The sequence below is a fragment of the Nymphalis io genome, chromosome 11 (genome assembly GCF_905147045.1).
Source record: "Nymphalis io chromosome 11, ilAglIoxx1.1, whole genome shotgun sequence".
NCBI classification, from domain to species: Eukaryota; Metazoa; Arthropoda; class Insecta; order Lepidoptera; family Nymphalidae; genus Nymphalis; species Nymphalis io.
Genome location: NC_065898.1, coordinates 2,632,725 through 2,653,086, shown reverse-complemented (window position 1 = coordinate 2,653,086; position 20,362 = coordinate 2,632,725). Strand labels below are relative to the sequence as shown.

Below are 20,362 nucleotides of genomic sequence, written 5' to 3'. Positions count from 1 at the left end.
TTCTAGTATTGATCATATTCACTTTTTTTTTATAGAATAGGAAGGCGGACGAGCATATGGGCCACCTGATGATAAGTGGTCACTAACGCCCATAGACATTGGCATTGTAAGAAATGTTAACCATCGTTTACATTAAGAATGTGCCACCAACCTTGGGAACTAAGATGTTATGTCCCTTGTGCCTGTAATTACACTGGCTCACTCACCCTTCAAACCGGAACACAACAATATCAAGTATTGCTGTTTTGTGGTAGAATATCTGATGAGTGGGTGGTACCTACCCAGACGAGCTTGCACAAAACTCTACCACCAGTTCACTTATGACTTTATGTATATATTCACAAAAAAACACCTACCTACATGTGTACATAAAATAAACAAGGTTGTGTTGTGTTGTGTGGAAGGAATAAAAATGGTAATATATATTTTTCGATAATCAGAATACTGTTAAATTTCTTTATATACAATTTTATTATGTACATTAAAATATAATAGTCAATAATAAAATTAAATTTCATAATTTATATAAATAAAAAGTAAGCTTAAGTAACATTAAAGCTTATTAGAGACCCTTCATTGATAATGAGAAATAAATTTGTGAGGAGGCGTATTAAATTATTTTTTAACTTTAAACTTAACGATTAACCCTTTTGAATGTACTGTATGATTCGCAGCCCGCATTCGGTCAGCTAGGGTGGTCGTTTTACCACTCAATCCGACTGTGAGCAACTGATTTATGTTACCACTTTAAACGTTGTTTCATTGTATGCAGGCGTCGCTAATCTCCGAAAGGGTTAAGGGCTTAAAATTTACGAAAAAAATTTTTTTTAGTTTTTATCTTTATTTTTTACGATTTAAAATTTTCAAAAGAGTTCTTACATATTTACTTAGTTGATTTAAAACTGTAATTTTTACACTTGACAACATAAATTCATTTAGGCTCGTAAAATACATTTTAGAACACAAATGCGATTTTAAATTTGGATCGTAATTTCGCGGCTCGTGTGAGAGTGTCACATTCTATGGGTTTTATATAATATTATTATTATCATATGTATATTTGTGTAATAAAAAGATCTTAATCTAAATTGTTATTGGTTTAGTAAGTCAATCATTGCCTTTGACATTATCATTTTAACACGAACACAAAGCTCCTACGCTTCTGTTCAGCGTGTCAAAATATAAAGACAAGAACACACAGGCGGGTGGCACGCGCGTGTCACGTGTTCGCCAAACTAAGAGTCCGCGCCTGGAGCGCGCAGCGGGGTGCGCGCTATTACACAACCAACGGTGGTTGTTTTTTCGAATATTATAACAATATTGTTCAATGTTTACGACCGTTACATTTAAATTCAGAATAGGTTCTAAAATTGAGATATTTCAATCATATTTTAAAAACCTAGTCTTGGAACTATATTTTATATCATATATCGAATACTTAAACTGATTTGTTTATTTATTTCGATAATAAAATACTTTAAAAATATAGTATTTAAGTTTTTTAATATTTCAAATAGCTTACACTTAAAGGCGTGATAAATCACGAAACAAAATTTAGTATTTCAATCTATTGAATTAATAAATAACTTTTAATAAACTCCAAATGACTTAACAATAGCGTCAGCCTTCAGGAAATCCAAGATCCAATTACGGTACATTTAGCATCAATAGTAAGCGTACTCCTGCAGTCGCGTGTCATTTGCTTTTTGTTTATCCACCAACTTCGGCTCAATTTAGCGTTAAGTGATCGCTACTGCCTTTAGGGCGACACCCCTGTGGCTTAATGACTAGCTTTCCGCTTTTTTTAACACGCGACGGGTCGCTACGATTATTTACGGCGAGTGTAGACGCGCCCTATTGTCCGAGCACTTGAGTGGAATCTGTTACGCTGATTTTGATGAAGTCAACGATTTATGATTATTGATTATTTTGACGCGAGATTTTTGTGTGATTTTTATTTTGCTTGTGCTCCCTTCGTTACATTATTTTATTGAGTTGATTTTTTTGAAATATGTATATTGAATTTACAGCCAATACCCAGTGGCTAGAATATATGATTCTTAAAAAAAAATATTGCGGGTTTAATTCAATGCACGCATCATTAAATTTAAATGTGCTTATTAAACAATAAGATTATTAAAACTACTTAACTTTTTTTTAACTTCTTTATAATTGATGGAAAAAAATCACTACATTTTCTTTAATTTTTCAGAACACTTTCACTAAATTTTATTTGAACACTTGCATTAAGTTTAAAACGTAGCGCAGTTTCCATTATATTAGAAATTTATATCGAACTTTTATCTCTTATGCTTTTATACTTGTACTTTAAAATAATTTTACAAATGGAATTAAATTTAAAATTATATGTAAAATTACTAGCGGTCCGAAACTAAACCGGCAATGTCCACTGCTAATCCTTCATACATTTATCAGTTTTATATATATTTATGTATAATACAGGTATGTGGACGGGCCACCTGATAGCAAGCGATCACCACCTATAGAAATTATCACCAAATTATTACCATACATCATTAATGCATCACCAACTTGGGAAAGAAGATGTTATGTCTCTCGTGCATGTTGTAAAACTGACTCACTCACTTTTCGAATTGGAGCAGAACAATACAAACTACTGCTGTTTGGCGGTTGTTTTTTTTTATAGAATAGGAAGGCGGGCGAGCATATGGGCCACCTGATGGTAAGTGGTCACCAACGCCCATAGACATTGGCATTGTAAGAAATGTTAATCACCGCTTACATCACCAATGCGCCACCAAACCTTGGAAACTAAGATGTTATGTCCCTTGTGCCTGTAATTACACAGGCTCACTCACCCTTCAAACTTAAATCTAAAATCTGATGAGTGGGCGGTACCTACCCAGATGAGCTTGCACAAAGCCCTACCACCAGTAAAATATCTGATGAACGGCCAGGACATGAAACCTTGACAAGGACTAGAAACCAAACACTCATCCTTCGGATCTTCAACTAATCTATGAACAATTATATTCCTACTCCTAGCAGAGTAACCATAATATAATATATGTATAATTACCGTCGTACATAACTCGGTATGTACATAGTGTTGTGTCGGTCTGTCGGGATGCATGATCCAATTGTCGTCCGCTAAATTGATACTCTATTTGGCCCAATTAAACATTAATTAAAGCCACAAATGAACACCGAGCCGCTCTACTGTTATGCGCACTATGACATGACCACTAATCAAGTTGCCTTCATGTACTAAGAGAATTGAGTTTTTAACCGACTTCGGTTATATTGTACTGTTATATGATTAGGATAAAAAGTTAATTCTGACTAGGTATTCATTGAAAAATATCTTTTCGCAATTTATAAAGATTCGTTTTCTTAATATAGGTTGTTATACTTATAATTATATTAAAAACAATGTTAATATTTGAACAGATAAACTTGCAAGCTTTAACTATAATATTATTGTTAAAATATATATTCTTATGTATAATTTAAACTGCAATAGTGCCAGCCTCTTGGATACAATGCCATAGGACAATCTTTTAGATGGCGTATTTTTGCTATAAATTGGTATATTATAAAAATGACTGTACATAGTTTGCTTACAAATTATATATTTCAACTAAATTTCAGCTAGAATAGTAAAATTTAAAGTGATAGTTTTGCTTCTTTATAGTTATATATGTAACACTTGTATTATTTAAGATATTATTAAAGGTACATGTTATCCGAATAGTAGTATTATAGTTTTAAAAATATAATTCTAAGACGAACTACTGTTTCTCCAACAATGAATTAGATATTATTCTACTGATTTGCTTAGCTTGCTGAAAGTGTAGCACATAAAACAATTTATAAAGTTAAGACTTATAAATAAAATTTTAAATAAATATTACAATCAAATACGGAATGATTAAAGTAACTTCACACTAAAGAGGTACAATTGGATTTCATTTATCATTGCTTCAAATGTCAATTTACAGCTTATTTAATCTGTGTAAGCTTCTACATAATACATTAACGTATAAATAAGTAATTTTAAATTGATATATTTTGTTACATTTTTTTTATCAACGAGTCGTTTTCGACCGCGGTTCCTTTTCTGTACCCCTGACAAGGTGTATGCAAAATTTCATGACCATTAGTATTGGTTTGGTGGTTAAAACGTAAAAGTGTAACATCCAAACACACTTTCGCATTTGCGATATTGGTAAGGATTATGAAATAATTTACAAAAAAAACATTGTCGCGTAGTAAACAAAGCGTAATTTACCTTTTAATATTATTAATATATGAAATAAAAATTAATTATAACTATGTTGCTTAATTATACTTTGCGTTAATTAATTGAAAGTATAATAGAGATGAAATAAAATGCGTCGCAGAAACGTTTCATTAACGACATTACAACGAATTGACTTAACTAGTAAAGCAATTAGGGAATAATCAACGCGCGTCCAGTGTTGCCATTGTAACGGGGATTAGGTGATCTTAGTACAGTCAATTTCAATTTAACGTCGACAGAGATGAATAAGGATTAAGAGCAGCAAGACAAACGGACACAGTCACAGCAGTATTTGATATTATAATTGGGCGGAAACAATCTGCGTATTTAATTTAAACAAGAAAATTGAACGAATGTAATTAAATTAATAAAAAATATTATAAGAGAAAACTTAAATAAAATAAATAGTTCGGAGTCATGCAAAATAGATCAGTCTTCAAAAATATATTTATGAGCTATTGTCATGACTTTAAACATAAGCTTTAGTATATGCAAAAAAATATCCAAGCTACTTAAATATTTTCTATTATTATTAATAAATCAACGGTATTGTCATTTTGATATATCAATTTTATTGAAACTTTAACTTTTCCAAAAGTTAGTAATCCCAATTGTGGACAGCGTTTTGAGTTGAGTTACAGTAGTAACAGCCTGTGTATATCCCACTGCTGGACTAAGATCACTCTTTTCGAGGAAAAGTTTTGGAGCTTATTCTTCTACACATACATATGACATATGTAAGTTTCCTAACGATTTTATTCCTTAATAGAGCAAGAGATTAATTCTAAGATGAGGCTAAGGCTTGAATTTAATTTTTTATCAGAAACACCTATAAAATTATATGTATTATTATGTACAATGTTAAATAAATATATAATAGTTGTAAGATGCATTTAAGAAGAAGTTCTATTTTATAATCGTATGACTAAAATTTTAAAAATCTAATTGAAAGCAACAATAAAAATAAAAGTAACATTACGGCGGGGGAGGTGCTGGCCTGTGTGATTTTTTGTACTCCTTACAAAGTGTATAGTTTCATGACACTTCTGTAGTTTAAACGTGAAAGCGGAACAAACTCATTTTCCCATTTATAACATTAGGATCGACAAAGGAATTTATATATCAGTATATGTCCTGGTAGATAAGTTATACAATAAAATTTATTGAGCAATTATTCAAATACAAAGAGCCAAAAAAAACTAAAAATATTTTTTACGAAATAGGGATTCGAACCCACAATCTTTATATTAGATTCAATTACAAGTCACCGTGCCACTGGCCGCTATTATAAATTAAGCTAACGATGCTTAATCTTGTTTTTCCACATTAAGCATCTGGCATCGCTTGGTGTTACGGTATTAGCGAACACGTACGCGTCGACAAATGTGCGCTAACATTGTTAACCCGCTGAAAATCGACACACGTGGATTCCCTTTAACGCGGCGGCTTTAGATTCTTACAAAAACGTTAGTTTTTTTTTATATTTTGTTACAAATTGGTTTGCACTATACATATTTTATATAAAAAATGAGCCTAATCAATGAATTACTTTAGAACAAAGGTCTTTTCATTAGTTTGGCTTCGTATGTTTTGCTGAAATGTTATGTGTATTTCATTTTATTTTCACCAATTTAAACTTATTTTTTTTAATTTATGTTACAGGGATTATAACATCCAATCTTAAAACTGACAATTAACCTGTAATTTTAAAAGTTGCAAATTTTGAAATTGATATTTTCTTTGAGATGATTATTGACAAATGGAACAAACAATCCCAGTAAAACAGTCGTTTGTTTTGGGGTGCCGAGTAATTTTACAACTTCTCTTATTTACATAAAATAAAATCCATTATTAACAAATTTAAGCCTTATAGTATGTATGTAACATGTGAAACCAAATGCACTCTGACGTAATTACGTCACTTTTATTGGACGAATAGGACGGGGTCGAATGCGGTGCCCTTACCGCGAGTCGCGAACGGGTTTATTGGCGCGCGGGTGAAACGGACTGATGTAAATCTATTTGTCATATTAATGTGGGCAATTAGACCGGCATGCGGGCTTTAGGGTTGCCAGTTATATATACACATGCAAGCATGATTGTATTAATTTTTTTTAACAGTATTATATATTTATATTTGACTTGATATTGTATTGTATTTATATTCGTACAAATTAAATAAGACTATAATATATTTAAATTAGACATACAGAAAATATTTCGACATATATTGTACGTTTAAATTCGACAAACAAACCTCAATACTAATTATCACAATCATTAAGCAATATAAAACATTTTTTTAAATTATTGAACGTTAAAGTAGTTACTTCGTATTTGTAGCTGGCAACCCTAGCGAGAAAGGGTTGCCGCGAAACAGTCGCGGGTTCATTATACCGTACAATTGTACAAATGAAATGTTTAATTGACGCGTTTAATTAGATCTCACGATCATAATACGCTTTTTTGACTAATCAAATGAGTCACTACTGACTAAACAGGAGAATGAGATAATAAAAATTAAACTGTTAGTGTGTTTAATGGCTGACACTTTAAATTTAAATATTGTTTATATCGTAAATATCAACCGTCGTGGTAGGGCTTTGATCAAGCCTGTTTGGGTACCACCCACACATCACATATTCTACTTCCAAACAGCAATATTTAGTTATAGTTAGATAGTACTGTTGTGGTCCGGTTGGATGGGTGAGTGAGCTAGTGTAATTACAAGTAGAAGGGGTACATCTTAGTTGTCAAGGTACGTGGTGCATTGGGCGATGGTAACTTCTTATTATAAGGTGGCACATTCGACCATCCACCTACGTGTTCTATTAAAAAAAACGTATATTTCCTATTTGTTGATCTATTTCCTGATCGAGAAGATAACCAGCCCTTTTGTGACAGACACTGTGTTTTAACTGTTTCTTCTGCTAAGTACTCCGAATACTTAAATAATAATAATAATATTGTGGGATATTATTCACACATGCCATCTGATCCCAAATTAAGCAAAGCTTGTTGTACTATGGAAACCAGAAAATTGATATACTACATATACAATTTTTTTTTGTAAATACATACTTATATAGATAATTACACCCAGACTCAGGACAAACAGACATATTCATGTACACAAATGTCTGTCCTGAATCGAACCCAGAACCTTCGACGTGAAAGGCAAGTATCTACCAACCACGCTAACCTGCCCGCCAAAAAACGAACGACAGTTTTAATTTTTATAAAAATAAAATAATTACGCTTAGTACCTATATTTGATAAAAATTACAAATTAAACTGCATTCATTATGAAATCAATCCGAATGAATGTGTTAAGCTTTAATATAAACGACATATTATAATATTTACATGTTCACAGATTCCGTGTGTAAATTCCTGCCATAAGCCGGACCGCTCGACGCATTAACGTTCGGATACTGGACGACGTTGGCTATAATCCGAATGACCGGTACACACACCGACTCACAAAACAAAATAATAACATTATTATATTTTCAATGATACACTATTATAAACATTATATTCATAAACAATTTATGAAGACGAATTTGTATATCAATGTGTATTGGTTATTAAAATAAAAATAAAACAGGTATTTCAAATAGAATTAAAAACTTTTTAATGTTTTGTCATTAGAAACGTATTCCCTTGCGTCGTAAGATAAACGCGTAGACATTTTTTTTTTTAATTTTTATTATATTTCTAACTTTGGTTTCATAGAAGAATTTTAAATACATCCAAAAGTATACTCTCAAAATGTATTGTCTATTTCACTAAACAATATATTTGATCAATAAGCTGTGATGTTAACACAGCTCGAACTCTTAAGTTATTAAGTGAAACGAACTTAACCCTAACCGATCATTGGTAAGTAAGCTCTCTCGATTCGATTAAAGTAAATCTTTAGACAAGTTAAATAAACTTTAGTAGAGCCGGGATGTTTAAGTTCAAAATTCAATTAATATCGACACGAGGAGATGTCAACATTTAACTAAATTGTGTTTAATATTTTAGATTCATCCATTCATTCATTCGAATGTTATAATCGTAATACAATTAATTCATTCATTTAAAGAACTTAGTAACCTTTAACGGTGTTGTGTGGGACCAAGTTAGTTCTATTTCCTTAGCTATAATAAACGTTGACATAACAATAGCTAATTTATTTCAAAATAAGTTGTTCTTGAATGTATAAACTTAGGAGCCGAACATAGAATAGACAAACAAACAACAACAAATTCTTAATTTGAATTAATTTTTAATCTATTGTCTAAGTATTCATTTTGAAATATATAAAAACGACAAGGCTAGCAACTATAAAAATAAAAGAGATTCAGAACCAACTTATCACCCTAAAAATATTCTATTATATATAAATAAAATAAATGTATGTAATGTATGTAAAATAATTTTTTCATATAATTATTTGAATGCGCAAAAAGAACCCATAAAATAATAACAAAACAAACATTAATTTTTAACCGACTTCAATTCGCCTTCAAATATATATCTTTTTCAATGTAAGCTACATTAGGCAAGGTTTAATATAATTACAAGGTCCCATCTCATTGATAATTTACGCTGTTAAGTTTTTATTTGAAACGTATATTCAACAAAATTTTCAGTCATTTTTTTTATAAAAGTTCAAATTGATATAAAAATCAATCCGAACTCTTTATTTACCTCAATTCAATGGAAACTTTAACGACTTACAATGAGTGACCCAAATATTGTGATATTAGATATTATCGTAGCTGCTTTCAATCACTGTCAATCAATTTAAGGTTAAAATGATTTGAACGTTTCTTATTACTATTAATTAAGTTTATTGTGATTGGCTATATTCGCTTCGACCCTGAGGAGCGAATCAGTAACGTATAAATGTCAACCAATAAGGCCATATAGTAACAGCCTGTGAATGTCCCACTGCTGGGCTAAGGCCTCTTCTCCCTTTTTGAGGAGAAGGTATGGCGCTTATCTACGCTGCTCCAATGCGGGTTGGTGGAATACCCATGTGGCAGAATTTCAGTGAAATTAGACACATGCAGGTTTGCTTACGATGTTTTCCTTCATCGTAAAGCACGAGATGAATTATAACCACAAATTAAGCACATGAAAACTCAATGGTGCTTGCCCGGTTTGAACCCACCATCATAGGTTAAGATTCATGCGTTCTTACCACTGGGCCATCTCGGCTCTTAATAAGGCCATAACATTAACTAATTGTAAAAATCAATCAATCAAACAGTCCGTAAATGTCATTGCTAGGCTGAGGCCTGGGATGAAGAGATGAGGTTAACTTGTCCCAACAGAGTGCTCCAATGGGGATTGTTGGACACATGTGGTAGATATATCCAATGCAGGCTTCCTCACAATGTTTTCTTTCACCCACCATCACGAGATGAATTATAAATACAACTTAGGAACATGAAAATTCAAAATATTTTATTCAAATATACTTTTTACGAGTATTTACTTTTACAAACTGTAAAGAAAAGATTTGTATAATCCGAATAAAGCGTGAGTGAAATAGTTACTCGAGATAAAATAGTATTTCTTCAAAATAATTGCATTATAGTTATTAGAAAGAGACATATATGTCTTAGTATAATACTTGAAAATGAACTAAACGAATATACGAATCATGTACATAACTTTTTTTTAATGTGTACGTGTATATATGTATGTAACATTCGGGAGGTAAATCTCCCGTATTTATAAATCAATGTTTCATCACAAATAGTAAACACAGATTAAACCTATCAAGCAGAAGCGGTCTATCGTAAATTAAACGCGAAAAATTTTCTTTATTGCCTCTATTATTCTAACCCGTTCATTTATGAGCGTCAGCGCAACATTATTACCGTTCATTAGACTAACGCTCGCAGTAGCCTTAATGAAGTAATTGCTGAACAACCCATCCTAACACCTAAATAGTGCAATGCAATTTATCCTCTATATCGTTGGTATACGCGCTAGATTCCCTCGAAAACTCAGTTCGGATAGCTGTGGGTAGCTTATGTACCCATCGTCATAACTCGACCACCGGCACTGACGACACACGCTACGGAATTGGGTATGATTCATTTTGGTCCAGTAATTAAATTGGTTACTGTACGCTTATGTGTTTGTAAGACATTTGATAAGACGGAGAGGTCTAATTATTTGATCCAAACATAACAATTATAATACCTTTTACTTACCTATGTATATCTTGCCTTGGAAACAAAAAAATCTTCACACTTTCTTTATGATCTTCCTTTACTTTATTTTTCTATGAAATAGGTTTTTATAAAATAGTATTTAGGTGGACTGAAAAATAGGCAACCTGATTGTAATGTACTTTTTTTTACACTGAATCACTCACCCTTGAAACTGTTACACAACATTACCTACGGGGTTGCACAAAGCCACCACCTAGTAAATATCTATTAATTTGAAATTTATTATGTGGTGAATTTAAATGAAATTAAAGCTAAAATGGAATGATTGAATTATATCAGATAAAAGTCCCAATGTGAAACCTCATAGGGTTAGTGATCCTGTAATAAAATACACGTATATAAACATTTACAATCCACTTACTGGTCAAATGGTGAAAATATGTGATGCGCCGGCCGTGGCTCTGGTGGCGCATCCCGGGAGCCAGCACTGCCCACTGACGGCGCTGGTGAGGCACAGCTCGCCTCCGATCTGTAATGATTTTTTTCTACAAAAAACTATCCATATATAATGTTTCGAAGCCTAAGGTGTTCGTTTTTATATAGGTAGTAGAAGCTAAATCAATATGAAAAAAAAAACTTTAACCAAGCAGGCTATTAAAGCCACGCATTTAATCGTTATCCTACAGTTTTGAATTAAAGCTACCATCGTTTCCTAATGTAAATTCTACCGAAATCAACTGGCAAGGAAATCAGTAGTTACTTTTTTCACCCTTTAATTACAGAGCCAATCAAATATAATTAAATATATGCATATCCAGCTTAAAAATCAACAAATTTCAACTCGTGGTGGAGTAACCTGTAAATCTTTTCTTCAAAAAGGTGAGGCCTTAGCCCAGTGGGACGTTTATTGGTTGTTGTAGGACCTTTAGAGCTACTTAATATACAACAAAACTGAATGGAATTAATATTCAACAAACATGATTACCTGTCATGTCTCGGAGATCTGTTAGGCGAACGGTGCGGTGAGCGGCGTGGCGAGCCCGGGGTGACGGGCGGCGACGCGCGAGGCGACACGCCTGCAGACATTGGCGACGCGTCCCCTGACCCGCGCGACATCCCACATTCTGAAGAACCCTGGCAAACACAATAGTTGAATGAGACGTGTACGAAAAAAACGCAAGATTTTGTTAATATGTGTTACAAAACTCAGATAATTATATAAAAGAATTTATGGTAGACTAGTTTTTACCTGCATGTTAGAGGTATAGGGGACCTCCCCCATTAAAGTTCAGGTTCAAGTTTGCTTTATATCAAATTTCATCAAAATTAGTTTATATAGTAACGTGATAATATATATAGTAACGTGAATATTTCTTCAAACTGGTCGATCTTGAGATTAAACCATTCAAACAAAGAACCTCCTCTAATTTATATATTTGAATAGACTAGTACGAGAAAGTACCCTTGTGATTTTAAAATATATGTACATGTACATATATACAAATCTCAATAGTTAAAAGCATACGAATTTAAACTTTCAAGACACTAAAATTAAGTCATTAATATGAGATATACCTTGTCGTCAGCGAGGTCTCTTTTGGCCATCACCTCAGCGCCCTCCCTCTTCCGTTGTTCCTCTTTCAACCTCTCCGCTTTCCGCCATTTAGCCCTCCGATTTTGAAACCAGACCTGTTCATAATTATTATTACTATAGATCAAGTTTTACATTCGCTTTAAGACTTGATTTAAGTAATATTATAACATCGTTAACAAAAAATATGTTAAATAATTTCAAATAAAAAACTATATAATATTAGCCTGGTAAGTAAATAATAACATCTTGTTAATGTATTTCTACTGGCAGAGGCCTTCTCCTCTTAAGTGGAAGGCTTGGAACTTATTCCATGACACTGTTCTCTTCAGATTTGATAGACACAAATGTGGCAATCTTATATAACACACGGACGCAAATTTCTTCAGCGTGTTTTTCTTAACCTCCCAGCATAATAAATAAATTATATAAATATAAAAACCTCCATGGTGTTTGCCTGAATTTGAACTCGCAATCTACATGTTGTATTTTCTGACCCTAGTTCCAATAATCATTGGAGTTAAAGACATTAATAAGAAATTACACAGTTCACTTAAAATGAGATTTAAAATTACTATACTTTTTTAGTCATATTGACGCTTCTATTAGCAAATATAAATAAAATCATGTATATTTTCAGCTATAAATTGCCTTTAATTTTTTTTTCAATATATATATTCATATCACTACAATTTTTTAATATTATCAGGTAGGTTAATATAAATTTGAGCGCACACAATTTACTTTTGCTACCGTCATTATTTGATCGTGATTTACAGACTAATTTTGTTATTGTTTTTATGTGATTATTTATTAAGAGTAAAAAGTAAAATTTTTCATGTTATGTATTCGTCATTTTTTTTAATAAGGATACAAGTTTTATAAATATGTAAATGTGGAAGATTAAATAGCTCGTTTTTTAGGTGTTATTGTTTTCTTCCACTTAGATAATTATAATGGAAGAAGGTCTAAACATTTTGTTGTGAATTATCTGTATTTTGTTATGTACTTTATTGATAGATTCCTAAACTTTTATTTTGCTAGAACGTTGTAGATAGCTGTTCGTAATTCAGTTTATTTTATCATTTATACTTATTGTATCCTAAATCTTTAAGAAAATCAGCTGTTTCGGTTATCTTGAATATATCGAATTATTTCCACATATATGTTGTAGACACTATCGATATTAAATAATATTAAAGTTGTTAGGCTTTAATTATTCAGCGGTTAAAGAGATCTCGTTTTATTAGCATAACATTATATTAATATTGGCACTTAAACGTTACACTGATTTTGTTTATTTCACAATCACGCCGTAACGCCTCGGGCGATCGTCATGATAAGAGACTTATTATATATACCTACTCCTATCATATAAGATAGTGATCAAAGACAAAGATTACTTTCTACATCCATCGACCAACTTTAGCAATATATATTCTAACAGAAACAAAATAAAAGGATGGATTTTTTACAAAAATCGTTTTAATCTTTTTAAATCAATTTTAAGAATATTTTTTCAATGGTTCAAAATGTTTGGAAAACATTAAAATTGCAAAGCATCATCTAACTTTTATGAACATCATAAAATACAACACAGTAAAAAATCTATAAGCCTTTATCCTCTAGAACCGAGCTGTCAACATGAGGCTTTAATAATACATCATTACAACCCCATTTCGTTGGTATTATAACTCAAAGATTACCCATCACAAAACCATAAGGGAGCGAACCCTAACCAGTTAATTCGAACTTTGTTTCAATGGCTGAAACAACCTACAGTAGTTCCAGATAAATTGGATGATGTGTAATCAACGCTTGGATTAAAGAGCCTTATATTAGAAGATGGATTGTGCTACGAGGGATCTAGTTGTGTTGGCTGCTGTAAGCTGGTTAGTGCGGCGAGAGGCGAGCCACATTTGCCGGTGCAATTTTCGCAATTTACTTTTAATAAGCCCCCTGGTGGGAGAGTGCTATGAAATCTCATAGCGATGGTATCAAAATTTGTGTAGACTCGAAATTAGGCACTAACTTAAATTTGTTGTTACTTTCATGAAGACGTACAGTATTTATTTTATTCGTATTCAAATGCTTAAAGAATGTATAATATATACAATTATACATAAATAATATATAGTAGTATCACCATCCCTTCTAAACAATACGGTAAAAATTGGACCTTATGTTTACAATAGGTTTAATCTGAACTAAATTACTATTTATACATTTAAAATACTTTCTACTTCAAATCAAAGTAAATTATGATGAAATATCACTTACAACTATTTGCAATAAAATATATAAATCCATCACGGAAAACAGTTTTATAAATATTAACCTTTTTTTTTTAAATATAATTTAAGTTAGGAAATATAAAAATATCTGGGGATATAGTTATTAGTGTGTACAAAAACGTATATAACATACCAAAAACCTTTGCTAAAATTTTTAGTACAAAATGTTATAAGAATTAATATAAACTATAATTACGCAATACTTCAATGAAATTATTTACAATTTTTTTCAAGTAATATATTTACAAATTGACATCGTGATAAAAAAAGCTGGCATTTCTAACAATTGATTTCATACTTAAAACTTCAAATAAAAAGATAGTCTTTTTTATAGAATAGGAAGGCGGACGAGCATATGGACCTGATGGTAAGTGGTCACCAACGCCCATAGACATTGGTATTATAAGAAATGTTAACCATAGCTTACATCACCAATGCGTCAACAACCTTGGGAACTAAGATGTTATGTCCCTTGTGCCTGTGATTACACTGGCTCACACACCCTTCAAACCGGAACACAACAATACCAAACTGCTGTTTTGCGGTAGAATATCTGATGAGAAGCCTGGTCTTCCCTATATTTCTTTACGGCGCAGAAGAATTCTCAAATACTTCGGACACATTGTTCAAAATGAACGCTCCATGGAACGACTCGTTATCCAAGGGAAGGCAAGCGGTCGCGCGGTCGAGTACCCAAGCGTTGGACAGACATTATAAAAGCTGCAACATAGACCTCCATAGTCCAATGTTCTAGAGATGCTGAAGACCGCATCAAATGGAGACACATAGCGGGGGCTACATTAGCCAAAAACGATGCGTCATCGTCAACCACGACCACTCTGTCAAGAGCGAACGACTGATGAGATCTGAAGAGTGGGTGGTACCTACCCAGACGAGCTTGCACAAAGCTCTACCACCAGCAAAAGTCTTAATAAACTTCAGTAGTCTAATATGAAATTAATTAAAATATATACATATATATGGCGAAAGAGTTATAGGTTTTCTATTTCATCATATATCTACGTGTTGTTTTAATCTTTGACACGTCTCAACTCGAAGTGACCCTTAACGGCGGTAAGCTAATTCAGTTAAAATAATAATCCCGCCATAATCCGACGAGCCCTAATAGTTTTTATCTCTTACGAGGGTGGAATTAATATTTCAACACGTCGAGACTACCCTCCCTCCCACTTGATTCCCTCTTGAATTACAATGGCTGGGCTATCAGATAAACCAGAATTCGTTTGTTCGTTACCGTTAATCTCAAAAACGATCAGTTCGAGTTTAATATAATTAAAATGTTGTAATTCCTATAACGATAATAAAATACAATTTTAATAATAGTCATATAATTCTAAAAACGGTAATAATAAATACCTAGATATTGTTTTAAGGAATTGGAGAGTCTATACCGATGATTACGGGCTCAAACCCTAAACACATCTGAATTTCAATGTGCTTAATTTGTGTTTGTAAATAATTCATCTTGGTGGTGAAAGGAAATATTGTAAGGAAACCCGTATGAAAATTAGCCGCACATATTCGCGTTCGAACAGCGTGACGGAATAATCTCCAAGCCTTCGAAACCAGGTACAGTTTAAGCTGGTAAGTAATATCCTATAAATGTTCCATATCTAGATATTATATCTGCTTAAGGAGTTGCAGATTGGGATATATTCAGCGGCGTATTTACACTATGGCGACGTGCCCGGTGCGGCAAGTGTCTACAGGGGCGGCGGTCTAGGTTCCTGTCATAATCGTTGTCCATATTTTGTTATTTTTTTATATGATTTTTCTAAAGGAACTTCAAAAATTAACATTCTTCGTCAATATCACACAGATACTCTAGAACCAATTATCATTAGTTTCTCATAATTAACAATATAATACGTGTTTCTTCCTAAAATTTTAAAGGCGATTTTTGTTTGTTTCATACGATACCAGATATAGTACATTACTTAACTGCAACTTTAAATTCAAATTTTGTATAATACTTTTAAAAGCTCATTCGTGATTACTTAAGTTTTACTATGTGACCTTTAATTGAATCTTAATTATTCTATCTCTTGATCTTGGTTCTACAAAATTAGAATTATAATAAAAGTTTAGTTCTAATATAGTTTATTAAATGCAACGCTTTAAAACTTAAATTGAAGTCCTTTGTTTATAAAATATAAGAAAACAAAACATTTATTAAAAACTCTTTTAAAATTCCATATATCCTTTCCACCTTGTCAGCAAATATTTTTATATCTGATTCATTCCCCATTGTGACAAGGTTTTAACCTCTAAAACACATGTCACAACATAAGACTATGTCACTCTTAACTAACATCAACCATTTCTGAAAGACACCCTTCATCTCTCGCTACTACCACTTAAAGTACGCGTAAGGGGGAGACTAATAAATTGTTATGGACCAGCGTAAACTTGCCGTATTATAGCTAACTTCTAGCGTAGATTTTGGTTCTTATTTCATTGGTGTTAAGGTTGATTTTGATGGTGATTAGTTTGACTACAAGGGGTGTTCCGAGCAGTAGGGGCGCGGTAATTACCTACTGTTCGGTAAGCGACGATTGTTTGCGTTTGCTACACGCTATGAGTGGAGTTAAATAATAACAAATACATTGTTTGTTAAGTGTAATGAGCCTTTAGCGGGCGGTCTCATAATAGCTTCTTTTATGAAGGTGGTACAATAGATTCGAACATAATAGCAATGTATTGTGTTGTTTCAACGAGTTTTACAGCAATTATGTTTAAGCGATTGGGTGTGATGTTTGTAAAAAGAGACTACCGTTTTTATTTCTAAATTAATTTTATAAGATATCATCAAATGTAACAGATTAAAAAAATATTTTTTACCAACTATTATTAAAAATTAACATATTAAATGAAATATTATAATAATTTTATATTGAATTTAAATGATATCAATAGAAACAGACAAAAACTAATTACACATACACACAAGTCGCGAACTCGCCACTTTATGGAAACGTTAAACCTTAAACCTGCATCAGCAACTTAAAAAGACTTAAAACATGCTTGACTGACTTAAAAGTTACGAACGAAGCTAATTGCGTCAGCGTACCGTAATGTTTTAAAACACTTCATACGAGAGTTAACGCGAAAGTTAACGTTAAAGACCGCTGAAAATATGTTGAGAAAATCGAGGCAAATTATTTACGAGTTGCTATTTTATGCTTTCGATACGATATTTAATATTCGATTACGATACTTATACTTAATAACTTCAAACATATTTTTTATTACTAGTTTTCATACGAGCGAAGTCTTTGTCTTTCCATGGGGTACAAGCTCGCTACATACTAAATTTCATCGAAATTGATTTAGTGGTTTAACCATAATAGCATAACAGATAGTCAGAGTTACTTTCGCATTAATATATACCAATCATAAGAATATTTAACACGACAAAAGTACATTACAAAGGAAAGATTATATATACATTATACCTAAGAGAATTCTTCCAGTCAATATAGAGTTTGAATACCTCATATGACTTTGTTATTTTATTGATATAGATGTAGTCATGATTCTTATCATTGATAACTTATTATATACATTACATTCATGAATTAACAAAAAAAAAACGATATAAATTTCAGTCAATTAGGCTCTAACAAACACATTTTTAATCACAAAGACCTCAATATTTAACCTTTTTATTATTTAAAATATAAACTAACAAAATTATACACTAACCTTCTCAAGTAAATATCGAATTATTTTGACTTTATCGTATCGATCGAGTCGTTATCGTATCGTCAAGTATAAAGTAGATACCGCAGACTGAAGACCGAGTGAATACGTAGTTGTAGCTAAGTGACAGGTTACATGTCGGGAAGTTCTCGAGTTAACTCTAATGTATTGAAATTGCGTGTTTCAGCCTCGGCGTTCGAATTTGATTGATGTAGCGTAAAACGACGTATATCCATACGAGAGAAGTTTAAAATCTTAATGGAAAACAATTTTGTTTTCAATTATCTATATAAAATTTTACATAAACACGGTGAAAGTAATTTATTTTTATGTAACTAAAATTTTTTTTTTTTAATTTATATAAATTCAAATAATAAATGTGACGATGTCGTACCGATTTCCATATTCTCAAGAGAGACTAGCGAACTACACAGGACATCTACACTCTATTATCTCACTTTCAATGACTTACCATGCTCTCCAAGGTGAGAGTTTATCTGCAGTAAATCTTAATATTTTTAAAGGTCCGATCCGGGATTTCAGCCCATGATCTCGAGGTCTCAACTTTATAGGCTAGCCACTAAGTGCAATAAAGCAGTTAAGGATACACTATTAGATTAATTAAGAGTATTAGAGCTATGAATCTTAAATGCTAAGTTCATTAACTATTTAATTTAACTTTTTTTTTTTTCAGCCTTTTGCCGTCCACTGCTGGACGAAAGCCTCCCCCATAGAACGCCAACCATCCCGATCTTGGGCAGTCCGCAACCATCCCAAACCTGCCACGTTTGCCTAAGCGTGGTCTCCACTTCAACACGTGTCGGCTCCATCGGCCATCAATGCGCCTGGAGACATGACCAGCCCACTTCCACTTCAGCGAGCTAATTCTAAGCACGATGTCGGTGACTTTAGTTCTCTGGCGAATGTCCTCATTTCGAATTCTATCTGCCAGAGAAACCCCAAGCATCGCACGTTCCATTGCTCGCTGAGCGACCCTAAATTTGTGGACCAGTCCTACGGTAAGTGTCCACGTTTCGGCACCGTAAGTCATTACAGGTAGGACGCACTGATTGAAGACCCTGGTCTTAAGCGACTGTGGGATCGACGATTCTAAAATATGACGTAACCTCTCGAATGCTGCCCAGCCCAAACGTATTCTTCTTTTAGCCTCCTTCTCAAAGTTGTGCCGGCCAAGTTGTATAGTTTGGCCCAGGTAGATATATTCCTGCACAACTTCAAGTGGAGAGCCATTTACGACCACTGGTCTCGGGGATACATGACGGTTTGCCATAATTTTGGTCTTTTTAATGTTTATCCCCAGACCTTGTCTTGAAGAATCGCTCAGGCTGTTTAGCATCTCTTCCAAATCCTGCAGAGTCTCCGCCATAATGACAATGTCGTCGGCAAATCGCAGATGTGTAATGTGTTGGCCATTTATATTAATGCCGCGTCCGTTCCAATCGAGCGTCTTGAAGACGTCCTCCAATGCATTGGTAAAGAGTTTCGGTTATATTACATCTCCCTGTCTTACCCCGCGATGCAATTGGATTGGTCTTGTGCTCTGATCTTGTACTTGGACGGTCATAGTTGCGGCTTCGTACAAACACTTCACCACCTGGACATACCGACAGTCAATTAGGCATCTCTGCATGGATTCCAGAACAGCCCAGGTATCGATGGTATCGAAGGCTTTTTCGTAGTCCACAAACGCTAGGCATAGAGGCTGATTATATTCCTCGGTCTTCTGTATTATTTGCCTTAGTGTGTGTATGTGGTCTACGGTACTGAAGCCTTTACGAAACCCAGCCTGCTCCACGGGTTGGAAGTCATCGAATTTTCGGGCAAGACGATTCGTGATTACCCTCGAAAATAATTTGTAAACATGGCTTAAAAGTGAAATGGGGCGGTAGCTTTTCAGAAGAGCTTTATCGCCCTTCTTGAAAAACAGCACCACCACACTTCTGCTCCATGTCTTCGGTGTTACACCATTGTGGAGGACGGAATTAAAGATGTTAGCCAGCTCTCTCAGAACTTGTGTGCCTGCTGCTTTGAGAAGCTCTGAGGTAATTCCGTCATCTCCTGGAGCCTTGTTGTTTCCAAGTTGCCCGAGAGCAATCCTAATCTCGCCTAAATCGAGCTATTTATTGTAATATAAAAACTATTTAATAAAAAAGCAAAATCAGATTCATACAGAAATGATTTATTGTGATTTTAATAGTTCAAATTTTTACATATATATTATATATTATAGGCGGACGGGCAGATGGGCCTGTTAAAAAGTGGTCAC

The 20,362-nt window shown here is 33.2% G+C and overlaps 2 protein-coding genes across 2 annotated transcripts in view; both read right to left on the bottom strand.

Annotated features, from left to right (window-relative positions):
- LOC126771694 (uncharacterized) overlaps positions 1-18,551 on the bottom strand; it is a 207,146-nt gene extending 188,595 nt beyond the window's left edge. The window contains exon 1 of the mRNA XM_050491719.1: positions 18,548-18,551. Coding sequence (XP_050347676.1) covers positions 18,548-18,550 — 3 coding nt within the window. The 5' untranslated portion in view covers position 18,551. The remainder of the gene's footprint in view (positions 1-18,547) is intronic.
- LOC126771678 (uncharacterized) overlaps positions 1-20,362 on the bottom strand; it is a 75,424-nt gene that overhangs the window by 20,287 nt on the left and 34,775 nt on the right. The window contains exons 5-7 of the mRNA XM_050491691.1: positions 12,043-12,156; positions 11,453-11,601; positions 10,889-10,996 (exon numbers count right to left, since the gene is read on the bottom strand). Of these exons, the coding sequence (XP_050347648.1) occupies positions 10,889-10,996; positions 11,453-11,601; positions 12,043-12,072 (287 nt within the window). The 5' untranslated portion in view covers positions 12,073-12,156. The remainder of the gene's footprint in view (positions 1-10,888; positions 10,997-11,452; positions 11,602-12,042; positions 12,157-20,362) is intronic.